The following is a 16,071-nucleotide window of genomic DNA, read 5'->3' as shown; positions in this document are numbered from 1 at the left end:
ACAACACGTTCAGTTGCGACAAAGTACAGGCGAATAAAAGGAAATTCAGGCACACACAAACAAACGAACAAACACGCACCCATTCGAATATAGACAAAACTGACGATAATATAAAAACGTGTTTTGTATTGCAACCATAAGCCGACCCCGCACTGCACCGCTCAGCTCAGCTCAATTCAGCCCAGCCCTGTCCCGCCCTCTGCCACAGTATACATACAACTACATACGTCGTCGTCGTATTCGTCACCATTTATCGCTATGTCGCTTTTAGTACTTGCTAGAAACGTGCTTTAAAATGGCATGCCAGTCAGGTGGAATTGTATCTAATTAGTCTACAGCGACAGAAACGCCAGTAAGCAGCGGAATGCCTGAGCACAACAATAGCAATAACAACTGCAACATCAGAAGCAACAACGATCCAATTGAGCTCATTTTCCAGCCCTTTCATTTCATCCTCGTTTGCCGGTAGGTGCAAAGACAAATTAGTCGCGTGCTCATTGCCCCTTAAATTTATCTGCTCCCCTTATCACAGTACGTGCTAAATATTTCGACTATGGCCAGATGTTTGTAACACAAACGGGCCTGTCCCATTTCGCGACTTGTTATAATAATTTAAAGAATTTAATTCTTTTAATATAGCGCTTGCGAGTTGTGTTATACTGAAATATACCTTGAATTTGTAATTACAACATTTGGTATTTTAACATATACTTTTTTATATTTATTGCATATTATTGCATAGTATTTTTTTAATGCATAAGCCTTTATATTTTTATTATGTGGCCAACAGTGTCCAAGAAATGAATTTAACTGCAGCAATTCCATACGTACTAGGGCGCTACATATGTATGTATGTACATACATATGTACATATGTATGTACAGAAGAGTGCATAACTGGAGCAGCAATTTTTACTTACTGCATCAAATTATAAGCCTTTAGTTAAAAATTACATTTCTCTTTTGGTTAGCAATAAATAGTGCAGGTCTCTTATGGAAAAGCTGTAGACCGTCATTGCCCGCCAATAAATACAAATATACATACATATGTATGGATGTACATACATACATAGTCAAAATTCGCAATCTTTAAGCTTCATGTATGTAAGTATGGACATATGCACATACATATGTACATACGTACATACATACATACCTATTCATATAAACTAATGCTATCATGGCATAGTACTACCAGGAATACCATACTTTTGACGAGGACCGCCATGTAACTGTAAGGCATATACATACATACATTATATACATACATATGTATGTATGTATGTAGCTCCGATCTTGCAACTTTCGTGACTCGCGAATCATTGTGCGATGTAATTTATATACAAGTGCATAAATACATATGTATGTATGTACATATGTATGTATGTCTTAACAATAGTCCCCAGTTTGTGTCTGCATAGAAGTATGCTCACATAATATGCTACGGTTAAGCTATTCCACACACGCAAATAAAATTTCAAGAAATTGAATTTCCGTTTGGTACCCCTGGGTTTAATTTCTTAAATTAGTTTTGCTTTTCTGGAGTCATGGTTAATTATAAACATAAACAAGATAGAACGCTAAAGTCGGTACAAACAAAAATACGTTATAATTTAAAACAAGATAGAACGCTACAGTCGAGCAAGCCCGACAGTAAAATAGCCTGTACTCTCCACAAAAAAGAAAAATTAAAAAAAATTAAATTATTAAAAAAATGAATGAATTAATTAATTAAAATTAATTAATTAAATTAAATTAGAATACATGTTTATGTTCAGTTTTAACAGCATACATTTACATCACGTACCTATGCGTGTTTATATGCGTGTATGTCTGCAGCACAAAGTTGAACCAAAGCAGCAACAACAACAACAGCTGCGGGCAGCGCTGCCGACAGAGGCAGCGCATGAGCAGCGATTTTACTTATGGCTATAACTTTCTTCAGAATTGACCTATCATGATGAAATTTGGCACACGGACACATTAGTACTAACTGGATGTACCTACCAAAATTGATTTCAAAATTCCGAGAATTACGGAAGTTATAAGAAAAAACACGAATTGCGGGGGAGTGGGGGGGTGCATCGAAAAAAAACTCAAACTCGTACTTTCTCGGTCTTAGGAGAATATGGAAACCAAGTTTGGTTATTCTAGCTCTTATACTTTCTGAGATCCTTGCGTTCATACGGACAGACGGACGGACGGACAAGGCTATATCGACTCGGCTTCTCATCCTGATCAAGAATATATATACTTTGTGGGGTCTGCCACGCCTCCTTCTGTGTGTTACATACATGCGCACAAAACTAGTATAGCCTTTCACCCTTTGGGTACAGGCTATAAAAAGCTTCTAGGGTGCACATGTACATATGTATGTACCTACATACATACATAAAAACTTATGTATCTACATAAAAATGGAAAGTAATGGCAATATGTTATACAAGTATATATACATACATATGTAATGTATGTATGTATGTATATACTTGTATGTACATATGAGCATATGGTCTGCAACAAATGACATATGTATTACAACGAAACACATGATAAAGTAACTGTAAGTAAGGCGTTGCTAGATGTAGATCTCTATTTTCCGCATTACTTTTTCTACAATGCGATCAGTCAGCCGCAACATTCGTCAGAAACAAACCTCAAAAAGCAATAACAAAAATTAAGAAACATCAAATGGTCGGGAACAGCAACAACTACAGCAACAACTGAAGAAATAGCAGCGGTAAGCGCGCATTAAAAAGGCCAAAGACAAACCCAACACCGTCACTTGATGTTCAAGTTCAATAACCTGGCCAACACAGCTACAGACAAAAGACATACATACATATGGTATGTACATACACACACACAATCACTCATACACGCATACATTTGCAATTACCAAATAATGTGGCACATGCACATGAAGCAGAGCGCCGGCAAAGCAGCGAAGAAAAGAAAAATGAAATAAAACAAAAAAAAAAAATGAAACAAAATATGTGACGCTGCCCAAGTTGCTGCCGACGCCGCCGCTGTTGCTTACATAACAGAAAATAATATTTGAGCAGCGGTAAAGCAAAGCGAACATGAAGAGAGCGCGAAGAAATAAGCACAATAAGAAATGCCAAACAATAACAAAAGCGTTTCCAAAAAAGAGCAACTGAAATTACAGTGGAGGAAGAGGAAGGGCAACTTCGAAACACAAATGTGATCTGTTATGTACATACAAATGTACATATGTATGTACATACATATGTATGTATGTACGTCCATACATGTCTATTGTTGGTGGCGCAAAGGCAACACAGCACAGGTTTGATTGTATGTTCTATGCATTTAAAGTTGTGTAATGAGTTATTGTTTCCACAGAATGGAATTGAAAATTGGAAGTGTGTTGGGTCGGTAAACATCCTAAAATCTCAGCTGAACGTTTGCCGCACACGTCCATTCATATGTACGTATGCATACACGCATGCTTACTTATCCATACATATGTATGTATGTATGTACATACATAGGTGGTTTCATCCTGACATAGCCTTCAATACAACTAACTACTATGACGTGTGTAGTTGTATTTGTTTGTCTTTCATTTAAAATAATTTAAACAAGTAAGGAATGCTAAAGTCGAGCGAGCTCAACTTTTCAACAGTTTTAACAGCATACATTTACATCACGTGTCTATGTGTGTTTATATGCGCGTATGTATGCAGCACAAAGTTGAAGCAAAGCAGCAACAACAACTGCGGGCAGAGTTCCAAGCAGAGCATGGGCAGCGATTTTATTTTAGGCTATAACTTCAGAATTGACTAATCGTGATGAAACTTGGAATACGGATGCATGTGTTGAATATTTTATATTTAATTTTATTAATTATTAATTAATTAAACTAATTACATTTTTTTGGAATATATTCTTTTTTTAATTTTCTTTTTTGTGGAGACAGTATGTATTTTACTGGCTTGCTCGGCTTTAGCGTTCTATCTTGTTTATGTTTATAATTAACCATGACTCCAGAAAAGCAAAACTAATTTAAGAAATTAAACCCAGGGGTACCAAACGGAAATTCAATTTCTTGAAATTTTATTTACGTGTGTGGAATAGCTTAACCGTAGCATATTATGTGAGCATACTTCTATGCAGACACAAACTGGGGACTATTGTTAAGACATACATACATATGTATGTACTTATGCACTTGTATATAAATTACATGGCACAATGATCGCGCTAAGTAAACAAAACAACGGGCCAGCTAACAACAGTGCTGCCGAATTTGTTTGCAGCGACGCCAGATAGCGGTGTTTCATCACTCGAACTTCTCATTAGATAAAGTAGCATCATATGCATGTACAGATATACATACATACATATGTATATGTATCTAAAAATGGATATACACTTGTGTTCACCTAATTCTGTTTTAACACGGTAGATTGGTTCTAGAAACAACCGTGTAAAAAAAGACAATGATCATATGCAAAAATAGGTGATTGGTTTCTTATCTCTAAAGAAATATACATATGCATGTGCAATTTTTTATACCCTGTACCCAAAGGGTACAAGGGTATATTAGTTTTGTGCGAGTGTACATGTAACACACAGAAGGAGGCGTGGCAGACTCCACAAAGTATATACAAGCATATTCTTGATCAGGATGACAAGGCGAGTCGATATCGTCCGTCCGTCCGTTCGTCTCAGGAAGTACAAGAGCAAGAATAACCAAACTCGGTATCCAGATTATCCTAAGTCTGAGAAAGGACGAGTTTGTGTTTTTTTTTTTGATGCACCACTCCCGCAATTCGTGTTTTTCCCATAATTCCCGTAACTCCCGTATTTCTTGGAATTTTGTACTCAAATTTGGGTAATACATCCATATAGTGATTATGTGTCTGTGTGCCATGTTTCATCATGGTAGGTTAATTATGAAGAAAGTTATACCCATAAACATAACCTCTGCCCATGCTCTGCCGGCAGGAGTTGCTGCTTTGACTTATTTTTTTTACTGCATACAAGCACGCATAGACACGATTTTGATGTAAATCTATGCTGTTGAAATTGTACATAAATACTTATGTCTGTATGCATGATGTTAAATATATTATATTTAATTGAATTAATTAATTTTTTTTTTTTTTTTTTGAAGGATGGTACAGGGTATTTATACCAACTCGTGTAAAAAAGACCGTGTAAAAACAGAATTAGTTGTAGAATAATTATATAAAACTAAAAAAAATTACAAATTTATATAACAAAAATATATACAAAATTGGAATAACGATAAAAAGGCCCCCGGCTGGAATCACTGCGCTACCACCATAGCATAAGCATAAGTTAGAATTACGTGCAGTCTTAAAATTGCGTAAGAGTATAAAAATATCAAACGGATGTTTTATGATCAAAGCTGCAGACCAATTCGTAACATACAGTTCATGTACAGTTTTAACAGCATACATTTACATCAGAATCGTGTCTCTGCGTGTTTATATACATACGTGTATGTATGCAGCACGAAGTTGAACCAAAGCAGCAAAAACAACAACAGATGTGGGCAGCGCTGCAGGCAGGGCATGGGCAGCGATTTTATTTTATTCAGAATTGACCTATCATGATGAAACTTGGCCTATGGACTCATAATCACGAACTGTAGGTGTTTGCCAAATTTGAGTCCAAAAGTATATATATTTTTGATCAGGCTTATTATATTTTACTTCATTACTTAATTAAATTAATTAAATTTTTTTTAATATTTTCTTTTTAAATTTTTTTTTTGTGCAGAGTACATGGTATTTTACTCTCGGGCTATCTATATTGATTTTACATCTGTTTATATAATAAACAGAATTTCAAATATTGAAAAAAACGATACTATCGATTTTTTTGTTGAAAAATATCGAGAATATATGTATATAGGACAGCATTTATTTTTCAATGTTCACATAGAAATTTATTTTGAATAATGTTCGTATACTCGTATGTATGCAAGCGAAGAAATTAGCTGTAACAAGAAAGGAATGCTAAAGTCGAGCAGGCTCAACTCTTAAATACCCTGTACCACTCTACAAAAAAGTAATTAAATTAATTAATTAATTTAATTTAATTAATTAACTAAATTAATTTAATTAATTAACTAAATATTAACTAATTAACTAAATTAAATATTCCATGCATGCATACATACATTTACATCAGAATCGTGCCTTATGCGTGTTTGTGTACTTGTACATATGTATGTATGTGTGCATTGGGCCTGGTTATATGGCTATAACTTTCTTTCCGATCATGAAAATGAACAAACTCGTCCTTTCTCGGTCTCAGGAGAATCTGTATACCAAGTTTGGTTTTCTAGCTCTTATACTTTCGGAGATCCTTGCGTTCATACAGACAGACAGACGGACAGACGGACATGGCTATATCGACTCGGCTTGTCATGCTGATCAAGAATATATATACTTTGTGGGGTCTACCAAGCCTCCTTCTGTGTGTTCCATGTGCACTCGCACAAAACTAATATACCCTTGTACCTTTTGGGTACAGGGTATAATAATAGTGTAGTGTGTTTACACACCAGTATTCAGTCCGGCCCAAGTTGATCCAAATTTCATTATTTAGCATTTGATGCGCCATCCCCAACTTATACAACTAACTAAGCTCGAAGATTAATAATTAAAAATTGAGCAGAAAATCAAATCTCGAACTGCTAGGAACAGAAACTCGCACCTAAAGGCACTTCGCGAGTGGTGTAGCGAGGTATCCAGGCAACGCACAAACTTTTAGATACTTTCATAACTGAAAGCTCATAATGCGCGGAAAAGCGCGTAAAAGACGATGGAAATCAGCGTTAACTTTTTCGATTTTGGCATTTCTTTTCGTTCTTACTTTTTCTCTCAGTCTGTCTGATATTTGTTTTATTTGTTTGTTTGTCCGATGAAGCGGTATTTCACTCACGAATTTAATTTCAACATGAACACAAGATATTAAAATTCCTTTTGCAAAGAGAAACTTAAGCACAAATCGCGTAATAGCAACAATATTAACGCAGGCGTAAAGAAAAACACGGTAATAAGTATGTTGTAATGAGTCATAGTGCAAATAGTCTGGCAGAGAGAGAAAGAAAGAGAAGAGCAGTTAAGGCCAGCAAGAAAATCTGGCCAAATAGTAGGAGGCACAGCAAATGAAATCTAATTGCTGCGTAGCGAATCGGGAGAGAGTAGGGGAGACGAGGCTTACAACCTAGGCCCCAGCCCAGGGCTTGGGCCCAAACTCACACGGTTAAATGAAAACTAAAGAACACATTTCTATGCAAGTCACGATGCGGCAGTCGTGGCTTTATTATGTGCAGACGCGACATCACCCCACCCTATCGGGCCTCTTCCGCCAGAGAGGGTTGCAAGCCCGAGGAATGTGCCTAGCATATTAAAACAAGAGAGAACGCTACAGTCGAGCAAGCCCGACAGTGTAATACCCTGTACCCAGGTAAACTTCCGTCACTGAGTTATATGCGCCCATAGCAGAAGCAAAAAGAGGAAGAAGAAGAGCGAACTTGTTGCTGCAGTTTGGGGGGGTTGTACTGTCGAGAATTTGTTTTGCTAATAACTTTTCTTAGAATTGACCGAATTGAATAAAATTTTATACAACAGTAGACAATTATATATAAATTATGTGTGCAAAGTTTGGTTTAGGTAGCATTTGAAATGTGGACGCTATTGACGAAATTCTGTAGCGGGGGAAGGGGGGGAAAATTAAAAAAAAAAACATAAACTCGTCCTTACTCGGACCTAGGAGAATCTGGATGCCAACTTTGGTTATTCTAGCTTTTATAGTTTCTGAGATCCTCGCGTTCATCCAGACGGACGGACAGACGGACAGACGGACAGACGGACAGACGGACAGACGGACGGACAGACGGACGGACATGTCTAGATCGATTTCTCTCGTCATGCTGATCAAGAATATATATACTTTATGGGGTCGGAGATGCTTCCTTCTATATGTTACATACTTTGCACAAACCTAATATACCCTTTTTACCCTACGGGTACAGGGTATAAAAAGGCGGTAATAGAAAACCGTTAGGAGTCGCTGGTAATTGGTATTTAAAAGTATGTCGCAGCGCTTATCGAGCCAACAAAGAGCCGTCAGGGCCATCGGATGCGGAAAAATGAGCTTCTGCAGCTTGCAGTTCGACATCACACAAACAGTTGTCAGTAGACGACCTCCCGTTAATATAATGACTAGTTTGGTATCGCTGCCTTGTTTCTGCCTCATGCAACTAACAACACGTGAAGGATATTATCTTTATTATTTATTTACAAAGTTGCATTGTAGGAGAATCACACTCTACCTGGTGCCGACCATATACATAAGTACATCTACATGTGTAAGAGTATGTATGTGTGGATATTCATAAATAATCAAAAGATTTGCTGCACTGTTTTAAATTTTTGGGGCTACATTTAAAATATTTTCGGCCGCTTTAATCCAGCTACGTTTAAAATATATCAAAGAACTCCATTTATATTGAAACGAACTGTACTAAAAGATTCCCAATCTTGAAAAACACTTCCTAAACAAGGTGTCGACTATGCGCTAGATACTACAAGAGTTTAGGAAAAGCTTTTACAAAAATATTCCTTCGACCTGCGACAGCCACAGCGTGATCTTCAGCAAATACACTACTACATACTGGTATGTATACGTATGGATATAGTATACGAAAGAGCAAAGCAAGAAAGGGAAGGGTTGGGATCGGAAACATTATTTGATCTTTTTGCTTGGTGGGAGGGAGACAGCAAGACAGACGGCACACAAAACACTCATAGGTATGTAACAGCATGTGTGTGGCTGTCAACTGTCAACATCTGAGGCAAGATTCATAATTTGTCGTAATTGTACTTCACCTCTCCTCCGTCTTATTGATGTACCTATTTTTGCAGCTTATTTGGGGATGCTTTGTGTTAAGATAACTTAATGCCATTACAACTACCCACCACCAAGTTTAACGCATTTGAGCTCAAAATGAAGAAAGCTTATAGTAATTACCTAGATAATTGAATAAACAAGGTAAGAAAACTTTAAATAATAGGTATTGTGAGCTAAAAGAAACGTACGTAGATTAGCAAAAAACTATGTATTCGGTGGTATCATTTGAAAAAAAAAAAACAAAAAAAGAAAATACATAGAAAATACATACATTTATCATCCTCAGATCGATATGATACGCCTTGAAAAATCAACATTGGTACTATATACGAGTATACTCTTATGCAGAACACACGGTGACTCCTAGCTTATTGAAAAAAGAAGTTCTATGAGGGCAAGAATATTGCATAACAACAAATAATTGGAAATCAAAAACATCTTTATTTTCAATCAATAAATAAAATTCATACCATAATTTAGTAATATATATATATATATATATATATATATATATATATATATATATATATATATATATATATATAGGATAGATAAAATAGTGTAACATGATTTTCCAATATAATGAATCCATCGCCGAATCTCAGTTATCTTTTTCCGACTTTAAAGTGTTCATCAAGGCAATATATTTTAATTGTTCTGTTAAAGTAGAGGGAAATTTATACGAACCAAATATCTTATTGTATCTTAAAAATGGCTCTAAAAATTAAAATTTGTAAAGTTTACCACTTTTTATTCTCATTACTTTGTAGCATGATTGTAATTTGCATCGAAAGGTAGCAGCAAACCTATAGTCTAATACCATTTTGTATTCCAACCAAGTAGTGGCTAACAATTTAACTTACGATTCAAAGTCCGACAAAATCAATCAATGCATCCAATTCACAATATCAGTCGTATTGTCAATCATTCAGTCAGCCAGACATGCGCCAGCCCAGTTATTCCCAGACAGCTAAGACCGTGATGTATAAAATGTAGCCCAAAATAAATTCGCAAATCGGGCACTTGCTACACTACTATTTCGTATCAAAAACAACATGCATTTCTCTTTTCTTTTACAAGAAGCGCCCGTCAATCGGGTAACGCTTTCATGCTACAAGCTTAATTGGCAACCGGAGGCGATTGTTATTTCGCGCTCAGTGTAGGCCACGGGTTAATAAATGTAGAGAGAGAGAGAGAGAGAGAGAGAGGAGAGAAGTTGAGGAACACGGCCAGAGAGTGTCTTGTTAACAGATAAAAATATGAGCTCCGTGGAGTAATGTAAAGTAATAAGTTAGATGAGGTGGCTTAGTTGGGTAGATAGCCCATTAATAATATCCGTCATACGTTCTCTTTGAACTGCTTTAACCTTAAAGAGTGGTAGCAAAACCGAGAGTAGGAACAACGCAGATAAATTAGAAATGCACAATAAAACAACCCTTCTGCTCAACGAACATCGTGCAACCCTCTCAATGTAAGTATTCGCTTTCTGCTGCACAAAACTTTTCGCAATTAAAACTTCGAAATGAAAAGACAATAAAAATCAATTATTGTTAATAACAAAAAAATAAGAACAACCCACGACAACCGTTTACCCTTGCTGAAGGGCAACCCATACTCTCTAGAGTTGATGCAAAAATTTGAATACAGTCAGTTACTTCAACGAGTGCTTTAAAAAGTGAGCGGAAATCGGAGAGTAGTGCGGATAGAAGACCAAAGAGTGAAGAGCCCCGGAAACAAAATCAGACAAATGCATTTTGACTGTCGACGTTCAATACCTTGCATGTCACGACGAAGCTGCACGTGTAATTTTCGAGGGCCTGAAGCCAGCCAGCCACATAGGCAATCAGCCCGCGAGGACTATGCGCGTGCACACAAAATGGCGCCATGGGCAGGTAAACAGAGATGAGATGAGGATGGAAAGAGGCAACTCCACAATTTTTGGCTGGCTACGTGGCCAGTCGAGACGCATCACCCACTCCCTTTTAATTCTTCAGTTGATACAGGCCACCAAACAAGCCTCTGGTGGGAATGAATTATGGAAGACTGGACTGAAAGTCGGGCGAAACAAGGGAGGGCTACTCTTGTTGCCTTTTGGTCTATTTTTAACAGACGGTCTGGCGAGAGTGCATGCAAAATTTATTTGACATGCTTATTGGCGCATGTTTCACGCTGCCAGACGCAGTGGCGCAAGGTAGGGGATCACCGCAGTGGGTCGATTTTATAGACGAACTATTAATGACATGTAACTAGAACATGTGATGTGAAGTTCTTTCTGTAATACCATAAACAATACACCCGAGCACTTCGTAGTGGATTGATTTTAAATGCTTGGTGCAGTTTCCTCCAATCGCAGCGGTTCTTATTCTCGATATAGCCATGTCAGTCTGTCCGTCTGTATGAGCGCAAGGATCTCAGAAGGTACAAGAGCTAGAATTACCAAACTTGGTATCCAGGTTCCCCTAAGCTCTAGGCAGGTCAAGTTTATTTTTTTATTCTGATACACCCCCACTCCCCCGCAATTCGTGTTTTTTCTTATAACTTCCGTAATTCTCGGAATTTTAAAATCAATTTTGGTAGTTACATCCAGTTAGTGCTTATGTGTCCGCGTGCCAAGTTTCATCATGATAGGTCAATTCTGAAGAAGTTATAGCCATAAGTAAAGCGCTGCCCGCAGCTGTTGTTGTTGTTGCTGCTTTGGTTCAACTTTGTGCTGCAGACATACACGCATATAAACACGCATAGGTACGTGATGTAAATGTATGCTGTTAAAACTGAACATAAACATGTATTCTAATTTAATTTAATTAATTAATTTTAATTAATTAATTCATTCATTTTTTTAATAATTTAATTTTTTTTTAATTTTTCCTTTTTGTGGAGAGTACAGGCTATTTTACTGTCGGGCTTGCTCGACTGTAGCGTTCTATCTTGTTTTTTCTTCGTTTTTACTTTTTTGGTGGGAGGTACAGGGTATTTAAGAGTAGAGCTCGCTCGACTTTCGCATTCCTTTCTTGTTGTTACTGTATTGGATTTTATAGAGAATCTATAAACATAATAGTTTAAGCGAACCATTGAACTGATCCGTCTTATCGAATTCCGGATCGAATGAAACTAAATAATAAACAACGCTTTTCGAAGATTTTAGATGCATTTCGAACCTCTTCATTTGTCTGTTGCCACATGACCTAACAATCTAAATGATCTTCTGAGCCTTTATTCCGAACTGTGCTCGGGTTATAGATCAATTCCTTTTGCAACTTGCCTGGAAATGCCTACGAAAAATCTTAAGCTTGAACATATATCTTATGGCACAAAAGAGCAAGCAAGTAAAGCATTTAGCCCCTAGAGATAAGTGTGGCGACCTTTTGACAAGATTCAGCGCATCCGCTACAAGTGCACACTTAATCACTTCTAAGAGCACCCGACATGGCGCCACATTTTGGACACGCGCACGGTAAGGCAGTCAGTCAGTCAGGTAGATAGGCAGTCTACTCAAAGGGCAGAGGGCATAACATTCCACATTGGGGCACGTACGCACTGTTAGAAGCGCCTAAGGGTATGCAATGGCTGAGCAGAAGCTTAAACGATGCCAAGTGGCAAGCGGCAACGGCACCGACGACGAAACGGCTGAAACCGGGCAACGAGGCAAGCCAACGCAGCGAAAGGCTAAAGAGCAACTACGATGATGACGGCGATGATGCCAACGCCAAGCTCTTGAATCGTGGAGAAGATGCTGCTTCATGTGCTAATTGCGCTGTCAAGTCAAGTGTGAGTCTGTGTATGTGTGTCTGTATAGAACAACGAAAGCAACAAGAACAATGAGAGCTTCCTCTGATAGCAACAGCTCAATGCATAATGAGAGACACAGACATACATACATACATACAACAACCCTATAGTACGTGAATACAAGTTTTGTGCGAGATCTGCCGCTTACATTACCGTCGCTTTAACATGATTTAAGAGAAACATTGTTGCATACTTTGTACGGTCGCGAGAGCACTGCGCTCTTGACAGCAACGCGCCACTCACGTCGCGACGTCAACAATTTCCCATAACAACGCGCAGCAAAAGCCAATTAAGTAATGTGGCAACAATAATGGCCAGTCCGGAGCAAAGTAGTGTCGCATCATCAATTTCTGGCTGGTCAATACGGCGCACCCCATTGATTCTATATCGTCCTTACGTTTGTGTTAACAGATTTTGGAGTAGTCGCTCAATGCTTTGCATAAAAAAAAACATTTTTATCGCCATGGCGAGATAATGCGCCGGCAACCAATTCGCCGTCAGCTGCCAGCAGTGGTAAAATCGATTTTTCCAACTCTCACAAATACAAGAATGCTCTGGGAAAACATGTGCCAAAGACTGCTTTCGCGTCCCTGCATGTCTCTGCGTCTGGATAGCAGCTAGCGACGTCACAATAGCAACAATTGCGATAGCCACGTGTGTAGTAAAGATGGGACTGAGAAAGCAAACCAAACCGATTGGGAGGCCAGATGAGCCCGAATATGAACAAAAGCAATAGTACAAGAAAATGGCGAAGACAAATTAATTCTTCTCCACTTCAACGTGTTCCTCCACGTTCCCCTTATGGATTGAGCTCCAGATTGATCAACACTGGCCCTGCCGCTGGATCAACCCAGTCTAAATCAATACGTATGTAAGTAGGAGTATACACGTACTATATTTTATTTCCGCTACAAATATTCCCAAGAAGTCTGAGTCTATGTAGCCACGCGGCCTGTGCTGTCAATATAACGTATAAAGACTTATTACAAACAAAATATAACAATTATTTCTTATATCTGCATGAGAAAAACTACTGACAGTAAAAAAAAATTGATCTATTGTTTGGTCACATTATATTACATATTTCTATATTTTAAATCGGTCTTTAAATTCTTTTAAAAATGTCTTGTGGAGGAATTAATGCTACAAAATTACATCCTCTAAAATTACAATCCCCAAAATACCATCTTTTAACTTTTTTTTTTAATATTAATTTGGAACATAATAAGCAAATCATTATTATTCATTTCATTTCACATTCAAATAGAACGTGTGCACAAAAATTGAAAAAAGTACTATTTATTATATAAAATTTTTTTAGAGAAAATTATCTCTGTAATATCTTAAGCTTTAAAGTATGGTGAAAACTTAATATGGACGCAAATTCTTTTTTTTAATGAAACTTATAATGTACACAGATTTCCAGGCCTTAGTGCTATGTTCTCAAACTACATACATACGAAACTGTATCCATTTTTCAAACATTTTCCATTCCCGAAAGGCATTAGACCTAAGATGGCTGCGTTAAGAGACATAACGTCATGCAATTCAACCCCCCAAAGCAAAACTTTTATCAGACCACCCCCTCAAATATCAGGCAATGAAAAGTGTGCCAGTGTGGGTTAATGTCAAAGTGTGGGTTAATGTAATGTGAGGGTGCGGGCAATGTGCCGCTTATAAATTGAAAGCGTGTTCCTCTGCAGGTAGTACCTCTGTATATCTAACGTTCAGTCTGGCCCCATGAAATTATCAATACGATGGATAGTGGCTATGTTCCATACTGATAAGGGTGACTGGCTGCCAGGTTATGGAGAAGAAGGTAGCCTAGATATGGGCGTACTCACCCTAGCATGCATGTGCACATCGTTCTCGCCGGGCTGTTGTACACCGGTGCGAATCTTCTTATTCTGCGGTCCCTCGCTGACGACAATGGTGCTGCCACCGCCACCGCTGCCGCCACTGCCGCTCCCATTGCTAGCGCCGTTGTAGGGCATTGTGGTCGCCGTGGTCGCAAAATGTAGCGAAATCTCGGGACTGAGCAGCGTTTGTGGTTGGGGGAGAATTTTGGCGCTTTGCAGTTTAACCTGGTCGCCTAGAACTGAAGTAAGGGTGCGGGACAGGCAGATGCGTGCACTCGTACGACGTGATTGCTTGACGTAACTAACGTAAGCGACGCACTAGAATCGCGGCAGAATCGCGCGCGGTTTTTTTGTTTTGGAATTTATTGTAAATATTTACTTTGCGTTTTTGCTGCTGCTGTAGTTGTTGCTGCAACGTTTATTTATTTACTTTTGCGTCTCGAACTTCTTCCGCTGAACTTTTACATACAAACACTTTCGATTTTTACGCTCTAGACGTTACGTTATTGCACTTTTTGCTTTTCTTCAAACACGAATTTTAAGTATGTGGAATTTTCACTTTGGGCGTGCACTTATTGTTTTTGTTTATTTGATTTTTTGTGTACTTTTTCTGTTGTTTTTGAATCAGTTGTGGGTACCAAACACAGGCGTAATCGGTTTTGATGGTGTGGTTAACATGAAACGAGACAAGAAACAATATGTTTTAAATATACGTTGTCATCAATCCCAGTTGCTATATCTATTAAACTGCGCTAAACCAAGAAAATTGCTAAGCCTAAGCAACCGCTAAAATACTCGTATGAATGTACATAATTGCAAAATCCCTGGCACTTTTCTTATATGATTCCAATTGTTTGGATATTTTGATTTCCCTTGTCGAATCACAATTAGAACCGCTCGAAAAATCGAAACTTCGTATTGGTAACAGTGAGTTCAAATTGTATAATTTGTTCCACAGCTGAAGCTGAAAAAGTCCATTCCGTTTTTTTCAAGCTGATAAGCCACATATGTGCATATAACAAGTTGTGGGCTCTACATCTGTGCATGTGAAGAAGCAGCTATAAGTAACAAAATATTAAAGTTTTTTAATTAAAAATAGTAAGGGAGAGAGAGCCATGGAACTAATTCTAATCAGCAAACAGCAGTTGCCGGACTCATACGGAAAACACCTCTGCAGCGCATCGCAAATTCAAGTAACAGCCCTCGTGATGTTGTCAATACATACAAAGAGAAGAGGCTTCGATAGAAGCAGGGGCAGGCGAAAGCACCGGGAAAGTGAACTCAAGCGAAATGTCAAAAAATATTTGAAGGCAGCACAGGGCGCAAGCAGGCTGAGAAAATGGATATGGCGGGCCGGTACCGACGGCGGCATCGACGAAAACGCGGAAAGCAAATCAGGAACCTTCGCTATGAAAATCGCGTAAAAGTAAACTTAAACATCTTTTTGCTTCAAATACGATGACAGCGACAACCCTTAGCTGACGACCAACTGACTGGCGATGGAA

At 38.1% G+C, this 16,071-nt stretch overlaps 1 protein-coding gene across 12 annotated transcripts in view; it reads right to left on the bottom strand.

The window, feature by feature from the left end:
* The window catches only part of LOC115634596 (heterogeneous nuclear ribonucleoprotein L), a 134,958-nt gene extending 120,242 nt beyond the window's left edge, over window positions 1–14,716 (bottom strand). For all 12 annotated transcript variants that reach the window (XM_030532430.1, XM_030532431.1, XM_030532433.1 and 9 more), the window contains exon 1: window positions 14,552–14,716. In XM_030532430.1, coding sequence (XP_030388290.1) covers window positions 14,552–14,701 — 150 coding nt within the window. In that variant the 5' untranslated portion in view covers window positions 14,702–14,716. The remainder of the gene's footprint in view (window positions 1–14,551) is intronic.
* Window positions 14,717–16,071: the final 1,355 nt, after the last annotated feature.

Source organism: Scaptodrosophila lebanonensis, unplaced genomic scaffold, assembly GCF_003285725.1.
Source record: "Scaptodrosophila lebanonensis strain 11010-0011.00,11010-0021.00 unplaced genomic scaffold, SlebRS2 tig00000001-arrow-pilon, whole genome shotgun sequence".
NCBI lineage: Eukaryota > Metazoa > Arthropoda > Insecta > Diptera > Drosophilidae > Scaptodrosophila > Scaptodrosophila lebanonensis.
This window is presented reverse-complemented; position numbering and strand designations above follow the sequence as displayed.